The sequence below is a fragment of the Ruditapes philippinarum genome, unplaced genomic scaffold, assembly GCF_026571515.1.
Source record: "Ruditapes philippinarum isolate M1 unplaced genomic scaffold, ASM2657151v2 ctg688_1_1_1_1, whole genome shotgun sequence".
Classification (NCBI taxonomy): Eukaryota; Metazoa; Mollusca; class Bivalvia; order Venerida; family Veneridae; genus Ruditapes; species Ruditapes philippinarum.
Genome location: NW_026864940.1, coordinates 35,324 through 55,085, shown reverse-complemented (window position 1 = coordinate 55,085; position 19,762 = coordinate 35,324). Strand labels below are relative to the sequence as shown.

Sequence of the window (19,762 nt, the reverse complement as noted above, 5' to 3'; positions counted from 1 at the left end):
TGTGTATTCAAACGTGGGATTATCTGATATGTGACGTTGGAATTGTGCCATGGAGTTGAAGTGCATTATGTATTATAATCATAAATTCAATTGATTGAATATACAAAAAATCAAATCCATGAAATTGATGTGGAAATGTAAACTTTAGTAAATTAATTGATTAGTGTGAAGTCGTTTAAATTGATGAATCAACAAAGGTTAAATATTCTTACCGTTCTTTCTGTAAAGTACGTCTATTTTATGAAATGGTTTTAAATAGGATCAACTACACAAGGTATGGTTTGTAAAAGAAAACAATACGTATAATTAATAAACTATTCAAGTTAAAAAATACTAACAATGTTTTAATATAGTTCGTCAAAAACATTTAGACTAGCTAACATTTTCCAAGAGACCTCACCCAAAATATTATCTCTCAGTCCCAATGGATAACAATGGATAATATAAATGGGTCGTTAAAGTCCATGAAAATGTGATATAGTAGTCTGAAATATAAGCGCGCGCGTCCAAGATCACAATTGGAGGAACATTATGTTATGCGCTGGTTTCCAAGTTTATGTTTGCGCGACTTACACATTTTTAATTTTACATTCGCACGGAAACATATCACACTATCTAAACCTTAATCACTTGAAATCCAGTAAAGTGCCATAATTATAGAATCTATTGTAGGTTAAAGTGCTCACTTTTTATAACGTTGTGACCTTTGTAAGGATATAATTATATTAATAAGTACAATATTATTGTAACAATATTAGAGTTTTTAAATTTGATCCTGATTTTTAATCTGATCCTTAAATCTTTGTGAACACTGGTGCAGATGTTAAGAACATTTAAATTAATTAGGAGCCATTTTCCAGTATGACTGTCCGTTTGTTCTTCTAGGAGCTCGTGTAAAATTGTAATTGTATTTAGGAAAATGTCTTTATAAATGCTATAAAAACTGATTTATTATTTTATTGCACTATCATTCTACTGGCGTATATATGTTTTTCAATAGTGTTTTTACGTATTTTGTTTTCGAAACATATGCAATAATTTCATTTAGAAGGAGAATCATATAAAAGAACAATTTTAATGAAGTTATAAATGATACTACAACAAAAAAAATCAATCAAAAATAACAAATTAATAAAATATATGTATTTATTATTATTATTATTATTATTATTATTATTAAACTTCGGCTAATTCAAGGGACTTAATATCAGGCAAAGTTTGAATTATTATGTAAAGAGTTACGTTCTCTAGGTATACAAAGCGAAAGAGGAAGTAGAAAAAAATAGGATTTTTTACTGTTTTGTTTTGACAACGACGCATATTGGCTATAATTTTATTAAGAAGGCAAAAAGTCGACCGAACAGTTCAAAGGTAAGTTATTAATGATAAAATATTTTTCGTGCTCTAATTTAGGCTGTAATATTTTGTCTTCTACCATTTCCATGATATTGACAAACGGGTTATGCAATGATTTTAAGACTTATTGATCAGTTTCATAACAAAATTGATAAGCTAAATTCAGGCTTTAATTGTGACGTTAAAACGGTGATTACATTCTTAAAATGACTTATAATCGTAACGATAGACACAACGGGGCGAACACGCACTGAAATTAGTTAACTAGAATTGGAAAAAGTTATCATGTTACTTTCTGTTGTTAGTTATTTTCATAATCATTCCGACACATACGTCATGTTCAAACAGAAAATAGAAAAACTGAAACACATTAGCACTGATGACTCAGCTGTTCAACGCGATAATTTTAGATTTCAGGTTTATGTTAATCGATTCAATAATTTCAACATTATGTTAAGCATTTTAGTGCATAAATACAACTTGATAAATTATCACATTCACATCGTTGCATATCTAACTATATGATTTCTAAGCATTTATATTTCACAATTTCAATCTCACATTTAATTTATCAAGATTTCAATTCGAGTTCTAGATTTCATAAAATGTTTCTAAATATAAAAATAAGGTCATCAGGATAACTGATCTAATAATAGCGTCTTAAAATAAATAACCTTTTATGAAAATAAAATATTCACAATAATTGATGCATAATGTACGTCACACATATATGTTTTCAATACCCCCCCCCCCCTACAAAATTGTGTTCAACTCAATGAAGTACTTCAGGAAATGTACGTATTCAAATATGTATGGTAAATTTTATCAAAGATATTACAACTCAGTTACGAGCAAATATTGTAAGATATTTTGATAATTTTGAGATTGAGTTGAAAAATATCAATTACAAGAATATTTGTAAAGCTTCATAATATCTCTGATATTTAAGAAAAAAAGCACCTATTGCTAGAAACTGCTAGAATATAAGAATTGACAGGATATCTCTTGTAGTATGATAACAGCCTTGTGACATACTATGTGTATGATTTATTTATCTCTAGCGCACGAAATAATTAAGTCGTGATCACGAGATATTGTGGTTTGCGCACAAATTACTTAATCGTGTGCACGAGATAATTAAGTCGTGCACACAACTTAAGCAACCAATCAGATTAAACTATATTTATGATTTTTAAAAAAAAAATCTTAATATATTTCTTGTTAAATTCTTACGTGCAACAATAATCTTTGAAACTACTGAAGTTATTCACTTGAAACTTAATACATGTCTTAAGAATCAAATCATAAAAGGAGGTCACTATCAAGGACCCATAAATCAGACATTTATTTTGCCTAATATGTTATGTTCCACTCCACTAAAAAGCGGGCACCATCCGGTTATAGAATTGATCATTAAGTACTAACTAACGGCCTGTTACCCATTGAGAAAAAATAAACCCTGATTTATTTCATTCGGTAGGGACATTGCTCATGGCCAGTAGATGACCTCTATTGATGTTTGTGGTAATAAGGTTAAAGGTCAATATAACCATGCCACTCCATGTATAATCCTTGTCTGATGAAAATTACTTGAGAAAGAATAAGCCATGGTTTATATCATTATAGAATTATCGAAAGAAAAACTGAAAAAATTCCAGATGTTTCCATTCAAACGGATATGCTAAAAACTTTCTTATCAGACACGCATGCATGACAAAACAAGCCAGCATACACCTTTTAATATCCAGTCTTTAGTATGTACAGATTACCTGAAAAACTGCACATGTACACTTCAGTAACATATCATTATTACATCATAAAAACTCAAACAAATATATACTTCTAAGATATAAATATCAATCAAAAATAAGAGTTAAATAAAAACAAGTATTATTTAATTTTACCCATGAAATATTGTGCTATATCAGTCAAATATATTTCATATTTTTTAAAAATAAATATGAAATATTAATATAAAAAAGGGCGGAGTAAAAACTCATATTTATTTTAGGGGACTTCTTTCGCTAGTTTGCTTGAAAAATCTGATAAATACATAACATTTTTTTGTTGAATTTAAAAAAATATCATTATCAAAATTATAGTTAAAACTATAATTTTGAGTGGATTTTTAAAAAAAATAATTTAATCGGTGGTTTTGTATTTGGTACCTTATAGTAAGGCGTAGAGTGTTGAATTATTTTTTTTTTCAGGGTTGAAGTAGGGGTCCAGGGACAGATAGGTGTGGGGTGTCCAAACATCGATACTTTTATCTGTGTGTTTGTAATACCGATCATTTAACGGTTGAGTTGTTTACATTTTTATAACAGTAAGTCAAAGATTTCACAAACTGACCGTTACGAATATACCAGCTTATTATTTTCTTTCGTTTTAAAATGGCCTTAGAATCCTTAATACGAATTCGGCTTCAACTAGATTATAAACTATTTTTCTCTCGTAATTCTATATACGTGTAGTTTTATTTGTAATATATGTTTTCTTCATACAGTGAATATCTCATTTAATAAAATGTTACGGGAAATATAGTAACAATAACCTTAAAACATATTTCAAATAAAAACGATGTTAATTCAGTAAAAATATTGCCTTATATATAATATCATGAAAATATAACACATGGAAAAGAATCAAACATATATTCGTGTTTCATAAACTTGTAAAATCCCTGTTTTTTTTGTTTTTTTTTTGTTGTTGTTTTGTTGTTGTTTTTTTTTCAGTGTAAAAAGTATTGACTTCTCTTTACTTACCTGTCATATAATTATGTAATTGATAACAATTATCTTATTTCATTTTTACTGTTTTTCGTGTTTTTTTTTATTTTATTTTATTATATTGCTTTCTTTTGTTGTTGTTTCTTTCTGTACCACTTAAATACTGAACCGTTCGTTTTGTAAATGATCTTATCTTGTCTCGTGTTTTGTTTGTTTGTTCTTTTGCTTTCTTTTTTTTCTGTACCACTTTAATATTGAACCATTATTTTTGCAAATGATCAAATGATCTTATCTACAGGAAAAGCCATGTAAAATAGGCGCCAAAACTTATAAATTACTGTACCAGGCAATAATTTTCTTCTTCAAATTTCTTCGATTCTGAATAAAATAATTTTGAACTGAATACTAAATTAAGGATGATAAAGTTTTATTGGTCTTTACCATTTTGTTTAACTTGTTATTTCTTGTTTTGATATTGGACTTATACTGCAAAATTTTATATAAATTTTTTCAGACATTTCATATTTATTGAATTGATAAATATTGTCCTTTCTTTAAATTAAAAGTAATGATGCACCAGTCATTTTTGGTAAAGAGTTCAGCTGCATAAAAGCATAAAATACTAAGTCTTTACATCCCTTTTAAATTCAAATTTAACAAGAAACAAAACATTTAAAAAAAAAATCAAAATAGCCATGCTCAACTCAATTACTTGTAATTATTTTGTTTTCATGTATATGATTTTCTTTGTAAATAATGCTAATTGTTTGTCTTTATGTACTTGTCATATTTTGTAAATGTTAGTAATTGTCCCTTTTTGTGTCAGTACTATGCCATATCATGCATTTTGCTACAGACTTAATATTAAGTTTTTAGGAAACAGTTATATTTATCGGCACTAAGAAAAATACAATTCTCTATACTTTTCAAGACACATTTCCGTAGTAATCTTAATCATTAGCGATGCACCAACACTCTTATTATGACTACCATTGATTCATTTTTTATTCATTTCTCTATAAGTTTCATTTTTAATGTACCTGCACACGGTATTTTTGTGGAGAATGTGACAAATAAACATATATATCCTCAGTTCTGTCTCTGATACCTTACTTATTAAATGTTGTTAGATACCATCCCCCATGATATCGTTTATGCATTCAAATACGACAGTGTCACAGACAGAACCTGGAAGCAATGACAAATACACATTGGTTATCATCATCCTTTTTTACTCTGTATTTCTACTTCCTCAATGACTATCAATACTATTACTTTGTGCTGGAGATATTCATTCTAATACTGGTCCATTTGCTGAAAACAACTCTAGCACCGACTCATCTTTTGCATCTTCTACTTCTGAGCTTATAAATAGTGGGTTAAGTATTACGTGTTTAAATATTCAGAGTCTTAGACCTAAGCTTGATATACTTGAACTCGAAACACAGCCATATGATATTCTTATTTTTACTGAAACCTGGCTGCGTCCTGAAGTGCATAACAATGACATTGAAATATCAAACTTCCAATGCCCGGTTCGTTGCGACAGAACAGACAGAGTCGGTGGTGGAGTAGCGATCTATGTCAGAGAGGGCTTAAGATTTCATACAAGATCTGATTTATCTGTACGTAGCATCGAATGTGTATGGGTGGAACATGATATAAACAGTCGTAAACTTCTTCTAAGTGGTATTTATAGACCCCCAGACTCTAACAATCAGCATTGGCTTCTTCTTGAACAGTGTATAGATCAAGCATTTTCCGAGAGATCTGACAATATCCTGACTGCTGGCGATTTTAACATAAATCTTCTAAAATCTAATTCAAACAAATTGTCTAATCTTATAGCCTCTTGAAATGCAGAACAACTTATTACTACACCAACCCACTTTACAGAAAGCTCTTGCTCATTACTCGATGTAATGTTCGTAAAGAACACAAATCATATCTTAACAAGTTTTGTTGCAGACCCATTTATTCCAGATATTATTCGTTTTCATTGTCCAATCGTATCAGTAATGAAATTTTCGAAACCAAAGGGTACCACATACAAACGCAAAATATGGCTTTATGACAGGGGTGATTACTCTGGCTACAGAAATGAAATTAACTAAGCAGACTGACAATCCATAATAAACACTGACAATGATATAGATGAAACAGTCAACCGAATTACTAGTACCATATTAAATGCCGCAGACAACAATATTGCTAACAAAATAGTAACAATAAGACCACACGATATTCCATGGATGACCAACAAAATACATAAACTAATAAGAAAACGCAAAAAGGCAACAATTTAGAACAATCAGAAATGCGGTTGCCAAACAAATAAGAAGAAGTAAAAATGAATATAAAAATAAATTAATTGAACAAATAAACTCATCAAATACTTCAACGAAGAACTGGTTTAAACTGACAAAATCTTTTACACAAAAGCAATCAAAACCAGCAATCCCAGTCCTCCTTGATAACGGAATTTCTGCAAATACTAACAAAGAGAAGGTAGAACTACTTAATAATTTCTTTTGTACACAATCAAACATTGACAGTCAAAACACACAACTCCCAAATCTGAATTTGCACACAAACTCATCTCTTCCCCAAATTACAATTACAGAAGAAGATGTCAAAGATGCTATCTCGTTAATCGACCCGTCGAAAAGCCTGTGGCCCAGATCTTATTCATCCCCGATTACTAAGAGAAGGATGTACTGTTCTGTCTAAACCTTTGGCTGACTTTTTCAACATATTACTTTCAAAATGTACCTTTCCTACCTCCTGGAAAATAGCCAATGTCACTGCTAAATTAAAAAAGAATGACCCATCTAAGCCTTCGAACTACTGACCCATTTCTCTTTTAAGTTGTATAGGTAAACTAATGGAGAGGTGTATTCACAAATACAATACAACTATATTACATGTATTACCAACAACCTCCTCACGTCTTATCAATCCGGTTTCATCAAAGGTGACTCCACCATTAATCAAATTACATACATATATAACGAGATTTGCAAAGCTCTTGACGAAGCTTGGAGGTTCGCGCTGTGTTTTGCGATATCTCTAAAGCATTCGACCGAGTATGGCATCGAGGTCTCTTACATAAGCTTACCTCAATTGGAATAAACGGCTCCCTTCTCAACTGGTTCACTTCCTATCTCTCTGATCGCAAACAACGCGTTTTATTCGCTAATTGTTCTTCTAAATGGTCATCAATTAATGCCGGCGTACCATAGGGCTCGATCCTCGGACCTCTGCTTTTCTTGATATATATAAACGATATCGTTGTCGATGTAAATTCAAGCATACGACTTTTTGCAAACGACACGAGCCTTTATATCATTGAAGAGAATCCCATAGACGCAGCGAAGCATTTAAATGACGACCTTCAAAAAATTCATGAATGGTCAAAGGCTTGGCTGGTTACTTTTAATCCGTCCAAAACAGAATCCATGATATTTTCAAGAAAAATAAAACAAGTAAACCATCCCCCAATTCAAATGAATGGAATTCCAATCAAACGTGTACAAAATCACACACATCTTGGTGTTACCCTTTCTGAAAATGTAAAATGGGATACCCATATATCTATAATATTGCGAAAAGCTTGACAGAGAGTAGGCGTCATGGGATCACTGAAATTTCTCCTCAATCGTTCAAGCTTGGAAAGAATGTATATGTCTTTTATCCGCCCTATCCTTGAGTACGCCGACGTTACATGGGATAACTTCTCGAACATGTTAAAAAATTAAATTGAGGCAGTTCAAAACGAAGCAGCAAGAATAGTAACAGGTGCAACAAAAGTATGCAATATAAGTAAATTACTTAACGACCTCAAATGGGATACTATGGCCGAAAGGCGTAAACAACATAAACTAGTTTTATTCTTTAAAATGTACAATGGAATTACTCCAAACTATCTCTCTGATCTGATACCCCAACACAACGAGTCCTACCACCTCAGAAATCACAGACAAGTAAACTCAAGGACACAAATATATAGCTCATCATTTCTTCCTTCTGCAGTAAGAGAATGGAACTTACTACCTGTAGATACAAGAAACTCATCTTCTGTTGCTGCCTTTAAACGTTGCCTTAATAAAAACAAAACAAAAGCCTTTCCTTTATTAAATGTAAGAAGCCGTATAGGCCAAATATTGCACGCACGTCTTCGTTTAGATTGTAGGTCCCTGAACTTTGACCTTCATCGAAAGTCTATTATCAAGTCTCCATTATGTCTATGTGGCGAAATAGAGACAGTGCATCACTTTTTCTTTTCATGACCTCGTTATGATATCATCAGAAGCATGTATTTACGCCCCCTTCCATAACAATCTCTTGTACGGAGACGAGCGCCTGAGCTTTAACACGAACGAAAAAAAAATCATTCTTAAAGTTCAACAGTTTATCCTAGGTTCCAAACGTTTTACTAACTAATATCAACTTTTTTCTGTCCATCACTTCCCGATAATATTGTGTGCAGACATATATTCTCTATTCTTTATCTAAATTCAAAACTTCATTTAAATACTTTAGTCTCTTTTTTTCGAAACTTTCTAAACAAAATCTTTTGAAAAAACTTACTTAAATTGAATACTAGTTAAAAACAATATTTTATCTTGTAATAGACATTGTTTGGAGTAATCTCCCAATATTATGAAACAATTTTGAAACAGAAATTTTTCTTATTCTACTAGATCTACTCTAGATAATAATGACTTACAAATTTATTCTTTTTAATTAGTTATCTGAGTTCTCTTTTCTGTATTATTCTAACCAAATATGTGCATATTTTTTATTGCAAGTACATTAATATGTGTGGAAAGGAATTTACATAAGTCACATTTGACTTGTTTTCCAATCCACGAAATATATCAGTGTTATTGTATATGCTTACTGTATATATTTATGTTGTAAAATAGAAATAAAATATTGTTTAAACTAAACATCGATACTGCCACCTGTAGGTCTAACTAAGTAAATAAATAAATCCGGACACGAATATCTTTTATTCAGTCATTAACACTGTACAGACGTTTAGTTTATAGTTTATACAAATTTATTTTAGTTTGATTGTGTTGGAAGCTATAAGCTTATTGAAACACTCTCGAATCCGTTCCTGGAACCAACCAGTACTAAGCAATGAATGTTAAGTTTCTTGCTCAAGGAAACAACGGCTTGCCCCTGACAGGGTTTGAACCCACGCGGTCAGCAATCCTTAGATTACTAGTCCGACGCGTTAACCACTCGGCCACGCCGTCCCGGCTCGTGAAAATATGTGGCATTTTATAATGTTTCGTGAAAATATATTCCATATTTCTCTCGAACGAAAAAATTTCCTCTTAATATTATAATTTTTGAAACAAAAATCAGCTTATTCAAGGGACTTATGACTTAATATCAGGCCAATATTGAATTATTATGTAAAGATTTACGTTTCCTAGGCATGCAAATCGAAAGAGGAAGTACACATAAATATATGGATTTTCACTCTTTTGTTTTGACAACGACGCATATTTGCAATAATTTTGTTTAGAAGGAAAATCATACTACAAGAACAATTTAAAAGTTAGATGGAGGCTTTAAAATTTTGTCTTCTACCAAAATTGTACAATCATGTTATGTCATTAATAAATTTTAAGGCTTATTGATCAGTTTCATAATACTATTGAAAAGTTTTATACAGACTTTAAAGGTTTTAGACGGTGATTAAAGCCTTATAATGACGTTTAACGATGGACATAACGTGGCAAGCACGCACTGAAAAAAGCTCTGCTCAACTTTCCGTTAAGTAAATTTCATAAATTGTCCGTCAAACTTCATTAACAAACAGAAAGTAGACACATGACTTGTTTTTTTAAAAATAATTCTACATGATGAATACATGAGGTGAATGTGAAGTTGAATTTGTAAATTTGTGACGTAAAATGTGAACTAATGAAGTATTTAATTCGCGCATATATCTGAAATTACTTTGCAAATTCATGAAAATGACATTACGACAAAATAAATTAGGCATTGTGAAGGAATTAATGAATAATGCAGATAAAGTTTTTCTACAGTATTTTCTGTAAAATACGGCTTGTAAATGCAATGATTTTAAATTTGAAAAAATAAGTTCTAAAAGATTACTGTTCTAAGAATAGAGTTTTAAAAAGAAATAAAACAATTTTATATAAGAAGACATAAGATAAATAATGACAATGTTTTCATATATAATTCGCCAAACATTATGTAGTTTAAACATTTTTATGGTTTCGTGATTAATATATTAAGTAAAAAGTTTCCTAACTTAAAACAAACCTTATATCATTAAGCTGCTTGTTAATTCAAATTGTATGCATGATAGGAAAATTGCATAATATTAAACGGGGGATATTTTAATAAGAGCGTATTTGTAAAAAAAACTAAATCTTACCTGTTAAAGATGATAAGTAGGTCCTTCAAAATATTCACCACGGTGTCTTAACACATTTCCAGCCTCATATTCCATATAAAAAGCATTTTGAACTGTTATTTGGGTTCCGACGGCATCACGGGTTTCGAACCGGCTACCGCAAAGGCAAGATTTAATGTGTGGATTTAACCAAAAAGCACAAGGAGAGAGGTCAGGTTTATAGTCGGAATGTAGCAAAACCTCAATTCGCTGCTCCTCTAAATGAACTTGAACTAAGGCTGACCGGTGCGCAGGTCTATGATCATGGATCCTGCGCAACCCGGGCCTTAGGTTTCTTTTGTAATGTTGTGATTTACTACAGCAGAAAGAACATTGTCACGGTAAAATGTTCAAGTAACACTACCCCTCTCAGGCACAGCGACACCAGCAACTATTCCATCACTAGCAATAAATTGAGCGAACATAACTCTTAATAAACGCTCCTGCTACATCGAGCAACAACTAGGCGATCCCTTTTTTCACCTACCTACATTTTGTTACTGAGTTTATTGTCGGGATAGAATCATTGAAACGCATTTATTCCACTGTGGAAATTTCTTTCAGGCATCTAGAGTCTTTATCATTGAACCTAGTCAATAAGGCCGAGACGTTTCTAACCCGCTCCCTTTGCTGGTCAGAAATTAGCAAATGCCTAATTTAACGGGCGCACACGTTCCTTAACTTTATCTTTTTTCTCAAGATGGAAAACACATATATCGCACTAGGGCCCGATATGTCACTTATCTCCTCCATGGTATTTCTTTCATCGTCATCAATTATGGCTTTGACCGTGCTGATATCTTTTTGCGGAAATTGGGCGCCTAGGGCGGGAATAATCCTTAACATTAGTTCTACCTTCCTTTAACATTGACACTTTCCTGGCAATTGAACGACATGGAAGTGCATTTTCTCCATAAACTAAATCTAGATCCGTTTTTATTTCTGACGCGCATTTACTAAAAAACTTTCGAGTTTTGCAATAAGCTATTTGCTCCTCTCTCAAATCAGAATGCAACTCAGCCATGTTTACAGCCAATAAACAAAACCCCATGTATTTGAACGACTTGCTAAAATTTTACTGCACGTGCAAATCGTGCGATAATAAACAGTTGTTTGGAAAAATCAATAATCTTTCCAACGGTAATTCATACTTTTAGTTTCACGTGCAAATCATGGTTAAATTTAGTTCTGGCTTCCAATTCTTTATTAGCCGCTTTTTTAACATTTTTGTTTTTCATCTGATGCGGTTCACGTCATGTCATAGTATATAAACTGGTACGCTAAAGACTTTAAGCTACGTTAAATTGAGTTGTTACCACTAATTAAGATATGCTCCTCATACAAGGGCATTCAAAACAACTTTTCTTGGGATTTCATCATTTGCTGTAGCTCTGTATGGTGGTGGTTCTAACATTGTCCATACATGCACACAAAACGCGCGCATGCACAACCGCGTGAACACTAAAACACAATCGCAAAAAATGCAATAAACAGGGGTCCAAATACATGTAATGAAAAGCATATAGATAGGACAAGAAAGCTGAATTGGAAACAGAGAAAATAACATAGAATAATTAAAAGAGACAGTTTTTTAAAAATCACGTTTTTATGATAACATAGCTGTTAGAGTTGTTTATCAAAAATGAATAAATAATAATAAAAAAATAATAATAAATAAAATAAATGAATAAAAATAATCAACGTAATTAAAGTGTTTAAATTCTTAAATGTATTATTTGAACAAATATCGGCTAAATTCAAGGGACTTAATAAGTAAGCAAAGTTGTCAATTACTACAGAAAAAGTTACGTTTCCTAGGTATACAAATCGAAAGAGGAAGTACAAATAAAAATTGAAATTTCTACTTTTTTTCACTACGACGCTTGCGAAATAACTTTGTTTATAATAAGATCAAAGTGTAAGAACAGTTTAAAAGTAAGTTATTTTCATGAATATACCGCATCATATCACTTTACATATATAAATATTTACATGTGACACTTAATTATAATATGCATTAATTGTTTCATATTTTGTTTTTAATAATGACTGAACATGATAAAACGAACGTATATGTGCCTTTTTAAATATGATTGATTTTTAGTATGGATTATAGTTTATTAGTACCGCGTGGCCAATTTAATTTTGTAAATACGTACTAATAAACATAAACCTGCTTAGTGTGATAAACCGTTGATTTACTAAACTGATTCACATAGTTTTTACCAGTTTAAGTAAATGTGTTACGATTCATTTGAAATACTGCAATCCTATTGGACATAACTAATTTTAAACACTAAATCTAAAAGGTATTGAAAAATGAGATTTAACGTTACATTTTAAACGTCTAGCTTAATAATAACATGTCAATAAATTTGCATCGTTACTCGCTAGTGTATAAGTTTATTATTGCTTTGTCTATTAAATTTTAATGCTAAGATGAAACGACATCAAATGTTAAATATCTCTTTAGATCTACAATCTTAAATGGTGTTTGGTAGAATTATATCATTTATTTTTCTTCCGTGTGTACCTACCGTGTGTACGAAGAGGACCTGACAGAAATCTTCGGTCTGCAGGTTTATCAAAGTTGAGTCGATTACCGAAAACACGTAATATTTTTCAGGGCCTAACTACGTTCTATTATATATTTTACGCAGCGAGAGATTGTTTCCAAATATGCTATTGATATTTGCGTTACACTCCGTCCAATCTACCTGCTGATGACGTAAATTGCACCAGAAAAGAATTTTAGCGGAGAACGATTAAAACAATAATGTGAAATTAAAATTTATTAGTTAGATTTCATTAGTAAGCATTTACAAAATTGAATTTGTCGAAATGAAAAATAAAACACATGAGAAACAAAACAACAACAACAAAACAAAGACACCTAAATGTAACATTTTTTTTTTCTGAATTTTGCTTACATTGTCATAACTTTGTTATTTATTTATAGATTTGGTTCATTTTTGGGCAAGAGAGCACTTATCGCAAAACAGATATGATCAATCTCCCACGCAGTAATCTCCCCTTACAGAATTAGATCTCTGCCATCATAGCATTTTCGTCAAGACTTTTGACAATATGACTTTTTCAAAATTCTTTTTAATTTTAAAAAGTAAACACGGTTTTGCAAATGTTTAAAGACCGCAACGTGTAAGATGTGAACTGAAATAAAAAAAATAATTTTAGAAACATTAATTTTATGAAAATAGTTTTTAACGATTTTAAAATCGCACCGTTTATTTCCAAAACAATGGCCTTCTCGAACGGGAAATCATTCAAGTAATAATTAATTTCGATTCTACACATAACAAAAATTTTTTTTTTCAATCATATCGACAGATTTGACACCAGAGCTAAAGTTATATGTTGCTGTTTATAACAGACAAAACAATTGTTCAACGATTTCATTTGCGTATCCGCCATCTTTACATAATCATGTGATAAGTCCATTATCACGTGATTTGTGTGAAGGCAGTGGTTACTAGCCGTAGCGTAACCGGTGCACGGAGTTTGAGATATGATAAGGAAACCATATGTGACATTGACCTTTGAATGACATTGACTGTCAAGGTAAAATATGGAATTGAAATTGATTTTGTTTCATACAATAATGTTTTGTAGGAGTACTTTTTACTACAACATTCTTCCCCTGTTATTAAAAGCCGAGCGTTGTCCTCGCTAGGTGGTGGATTTTGTCATTTTTAATAGTTGCAATCATATAATGACATAATCAGAAAGCCTTTATTAGCACGCTTCATAGTTGTCGCAGTGTTGTAATTATTTTTTTAAGAGAACATACATTTTCCAGTTTTATTTTTTAATGAAACAAAATATCGTTCTAGTTTCATATATTAAAACAACAACAACAAAAAAATCTAGTTATATCTGTAATTCACACAACAATATCTAACAAAGTTTTATTTCTCACATTACAACAATTTGTCTATTTTTATCGTTACAGAATGTTTCAATCACCCGATTATAGTAACACATTGTCACTTAAATTGTCTGAGGTATTACAGGATGTTGGTGTCAATGAAGAAATCGTGCTGAAAAGAAGAAGAGTAAGCATGCTGATGGAAAATATTGGAACTGTGTCATGGAGGTCAGTAGGTATTACCTCCACTGAATATTATTTTGGGAGTCAGTCTGAAAGCACAACTACTAATGGACTCAATTCAGATACTGACACTATGTCTGTGATACATGATTATAATGTAATACAGAACTGGTCAGAATGGAAACAGAATAAGATCAATCTTCTTATGATACAGGATGAGAATGTCACAATGGGATATTGCTTCTTACAACTGCTTCGTTCGGATGAGCCTCTCTTTGAGACAATTATTCCTGATAGACATTATATCAGAGACAGTAAAGGGAGGATATTATTGAAAAATACAATTATGAATAGCTTACATGAAGATGCGGAGAGACACGGTCCATCGAATGCTGTGCCCGGGGATGAAGGATACACTGATATTGATATAGTGTTTGGTTTTCCTTGTAATTCATTGCCACAATCAGCTTCACATTTACCGGACAGAATTAGCATAGGCGGATGGCCAACATCTGAAATGATCAGATATGTTGTAAGTAATGGTTGTTTTGTTGTTGGTGCTAGCAGTAAGATTAGTACTTACCCGGAACTAGAATGGAGAATATCGACATCATTAGGAGAAAGATGCTTCATGTTTAATTTAAACATAACACAATTACATTGTTATGTTTTGATGAAAATAATTTTGAAAACTTTTCTTACACCTCAAAGGGAAAGTGCTTTGTCTAGTTTTATGTGTAAAACTGTAGTGTTACACTGTATACAAAACACCGACCGAAACATTTGGAAAAAGAACAATCTTTTCACATGTTTTACATATTGCTTGCTTGAACTACAAAGCTATATTGAAAATGAAAATTGTCCGCATTTTATCAATCCGGAAAACAACCTTATGGCCGGACAATTTACTACAGAAGGGAAGCTTGACATGTTACGGAAGATAAGGGGCATAATACAGAGTGACGGTAGATGTTTGCTTCGAATAAGTATTGATGATATTGGTAATCGACTACAGGTCAAATTTCATACAGATCGTGCGATACCTCATGGTATACCAACTTCTCGTGACATAAATGAAAAGATTTCGGGTTGGTTATATGGGAACTTAGCAAAAAAAATTAGCAATAATTCATTAATGCATTTAAAAAAATTGTCAAATGATAATATAATCAATCTCAAACAATGTATCTTAAAGCTAGCAAGCTATAGTGTACATGGATCCAGAGCAAAACAGATTGGAAGTCGTTGTTTGTTACCGTTTCTTTATTCTACCATTGGGTGTGCAATGGTATCATCAAATTTTCGACAGAATATTGCAGTTCTAAATGAAGCACTTAAGTGGCTCTCACTAGGTTTAAACTCTGATGTCTCATCCGGAAGACTGAAAGCAGCGTCAAGTTTGTATTGTTTATATTTTGTGGATAGAGCAGAGTGTATTCTGAGACAAACTGAAAATCGTTACAACTGTGATATTGTTGAACCTGTATGTGGTTGCACGCGATATCCATTGTCAAATGAGTCTGCAGACTTTAGAAGAAAATGTCGGGAACGAAACGAAGATTGCATCAATTGTATCACATCATTTTGTGTCAGATTCATACAAATGGAGATCAACTGTGTTCCTCGAGAATTACAATATGAAATGATGAGATCTACAAGAGATGGCATTCAACACAGGACTTCACTTGAAAGACAATGGATGAACTTTGCAGTGGTTGATTCTCTCCCTTTTCTCTACTTTTTACAGTACAAGACATACGGACATCTACAAAGATACCAAGATAAACAACGAGCACTAAGTAACCTTATAAATATTACCGTGTCTGGCAAAAACCTTGGTCATAGGGAGACAGCTCTAAACCTTGTAGGTCAATGTATGGAACAGGAGAACAAACCAATGGAAGCGATGCGGTGTTATATGCTTTCTCTTCAACAAAGAGAAAGGAACAACGCCGCAAAGTTCCATGTTTGTAATTTACTGAGAAAGCACGTATCTCACAATTAAATGTTATGTGATGCTTGTTATGCCAAAAGAAAAGCTGAATGTTTTTCAAACAAAGACATCATCGATATTTTGTATATGTATATTCTAAATTGTAGAGCTGTTCATTCAAAAGACATTAATTACAATTATGCATTTGTCAAAGGACAAGTGTACCATTTGAGCATATACCTCAGTACAGTTCTATTTACTGTACAGTTGTATGATAAAGCAAATCTATGATTGCACTTCATATGTTTTCTGTTTAATTTCATGGATATCAATACATGTCCATTTACTTACACGGACTGTAAACTGCCGATTGGACTTGGCTGGCACATTGTTTAATGTTATGCCTGACAATCGTTTATTATGATAACCATTGCAAAGGGAGCAAAGAAACAAACGTTGCTTATTAAATCTCAGTCGCATCACAGTCTTGTGAAAGATACGTTCATTTATTATAAGAAACATATTTTACATAATATATCAAATAAATGCTTTTTTAGAAATTTGCCTGATTTTGAATTTGATGTTTGAAGCTAAATTAATAAAGGTTTTATTAATCCGAACCGCTTTTGAGTCCTTTTTTTAAATTATTTTCATAAATTCTGTAGTTACTCGAGTATGTCTCAAAACAACAATAATGTGTAAGGATAAAATTTGGACCATCATCTTTTCACAAAACATATTATATTCTCAGCTGCCAAATCGGCACTTACATAATCCTTTTTTAACAAGCAAAACAGATTATAATGCTTGTTTAAATCTATACCGGGTCGGTGTTCATGAAATAATTTTCCATTTAAACCTGACAAACAATCATTGGTGAAATGTTAAGATTTCTCTGGAAATATTTGATATTTGAATAATAACATATAATAACATTCGAAATTTGAAAATTGAACGTTTATTAAGATATTGATCATTTATATTTAACATATGCGGCCAATCATTCAGGGATTTTACTACTCTGGTCCTGGTAGCGTGGACGATATCTTGCATAAATCTGCCGTCAGGGTACAGATCCTACTTAAATATGCATTTATTGTCAATCTTTGAAGTTACACAATGCGAGGACAAACGTTGCTTAAATCAATATCAAGTTGAGGCCACTAGCAGTAGAAAAATAATGACTTCTTATCGATACCAGTACCAAGTAGATTTCTTTGGGACTCGCGAAATTGTGAAGATTCAGACACACACAATCTTACGATAAGTTCGTGGTATTATGCTCGCGAGTAAATGCCCCTTCCGCACGAGCATCTGCTGAGGATTGTGGCAAGTTAAAATGTACTCAGTGAAAATTACCATCTCTGTTGATTTTGTATTTTTCTATCCTGCTGACACTGATATATACAAACACTATAAGGGAAAAAACCCGATTACATTGTGAAAGCTCGGGAGCATAAACCAGAAATGTGTTTAAAAGACACGGACGTCCCGACTATATTTGCAATACACTGAATAATATGAAAAATGTGTTTAAAAGACAGTTTTATCACAATGAAAATGCTATACAACAGGACATCGTCTTTTTTTGCAATTTTCAACACTTTTGTTAGAGGACAGATGACTGTTTAAATGATTTTAATATTTAAATGGTCGTTATTTTAACCAACAAAACACACATGTCCCAGTATATTAATTTGAAAAGTGAAAAAAAAAAATTGATTGATTATCACAATTTTTAGGATAACAAGGATTTAATATCCTTAACACTTTGGCCATGTGACTTAAGGATTCTTTGATGATTGACCGAATTAGGGTAACGGGCAAGATTTTCTTAATACTGACATTTGACCTCTAAGTATGACTTTGAACTTGGAGCTAAGGGTCTCAGTCTGCGCAATACACGCCGCCTTTTCATTCTACACATTTGTGCCATTTTTTGTATTCCTTGATGCATTTAAAAGTTATGGGTGGGGAAATATTTTCTTCTTGGTGACATTTGACCTCTAAATGTTACCTTGAAACTTGAGCTAGGTCTCTCTCCAAGTATTAAGCACGACAAACCGTCATATCATTTTACACATGTGTGCTAAGAAATCCTTTTTGCATGACAAATGTATGTGCTAAAAATATTATTTAATAGCTGACTTTTGACCAGTTAGTGTGACATTGACCTTATAACCATTCACTTGTGCTGTTTTACATTCTTCAGAAAATAAACGTGAACACGTATTGAAAGATACTTTCAGGATATCAGTATTGTTGCAAATAAAGTTATAATTATGTTTAGTTCTGCAAACATTGATTAAACCTGTCACTATTCAAAGCACATGATATTATTTGACTTATACTTCATACGAATGTATGTCCAAAACTTATAAGACATTTGGAAGGGAGGAGGAAATAATCCGACATGGAATGCTGTCCAAATTTTATAGTACATTTGGTGGGGAGAAGGAAAGAAAATAATCAGACATGATATGCTGCCAATTTTGTATGAAGTCATTGCCCAGTTCCAAATCAGTATTTGTATGAAGGTGAGCAAAGACAAGAATGTCATCTAAATAAACTTTATATTATAATGTTGGTCCCTGAATCGTAATGAATTATTTACGAAAAAAAGGAGAAAGAATGATAGAATTAGCACAAATAAAGAAGGAAAAACAAAGGGATGTAACTTATGTAACATACAGATGCAATGCAAGTCAGTTGAGTCATGTCTCTTTTCTTAACCTCGGGGGAAAATACTTCAAAAATGACGATCTGTTCCTTGTAAAAAGATTAATTTTGTAAAAACAGTAAGAATTTGTTTACATTGCTCTCGCCCGGTAATTTCTTTCCAACGCACTGTTGCTATTTATAGATGAAATGTGATTCCTAAACTCCACCCATCGTATAGTAAACAACAGTCTATAGGCTGGAGACGTTCCAACGGGGACAAATAACGTTCAACATTAAGTAAGTTAGTTTTTATTAAGTGACATTTTTACAAGAGAAAATATTATGTAATCAAACAAAACTCTATTTTAAAATAAATAAATAAAAACATATTGAAATCAATACTTTTTAACATTACAATTATGTATTCGCTCTTAACTGGTATTTTGCCTTGAAATCAAAAACTATGACATTAGACAATATGATGTAAAATTGCTTGAAGGATAGATCAAAGACTGGTTATCGAGTTGAATGGAGAGGTCGTTTCAAATGAATACATCAATAACGATTATATT

At 32.0% G+C, this 19,762-nt stretch overlaps 1 protein-coding gene across 1 annotated transcript; it reads left to right on the top strand.

Annotated features, from left to right (window-relative positions):
• Positions 1-1,274: 1,274 nt before the first annotated feature.
• Positions 1,275-18,027, top strand: LOC132727341 (uncharacterized). Its single transcript, XM_060712778.1, has 2 exons — positions 1,275-1,371; positions 14,498-18,027. The coding sequence occupies exon 2, from the start codon at positions 14,499-14,501 to the stop codon at positions 16,599-16,601; it is 2,103 nt and encodes a 700-aa protein (XP_060568761.1). The 5' UTR covers positions 1,275-1,371; position 14,498; the 3' UTR covers positions 16,602-18,027.
• Positions 18,028-19,762: the final 1,735 nt, after the last annotated feature.

Coding starts and splice junctions, on each gene's coding strand:
- LOC132727341 (XM_060712778.1), top strand. CDS start 14,499: ATGTTTCAATCACCCGATTATAGTAACACATTGTCACTTAAATTGTCT.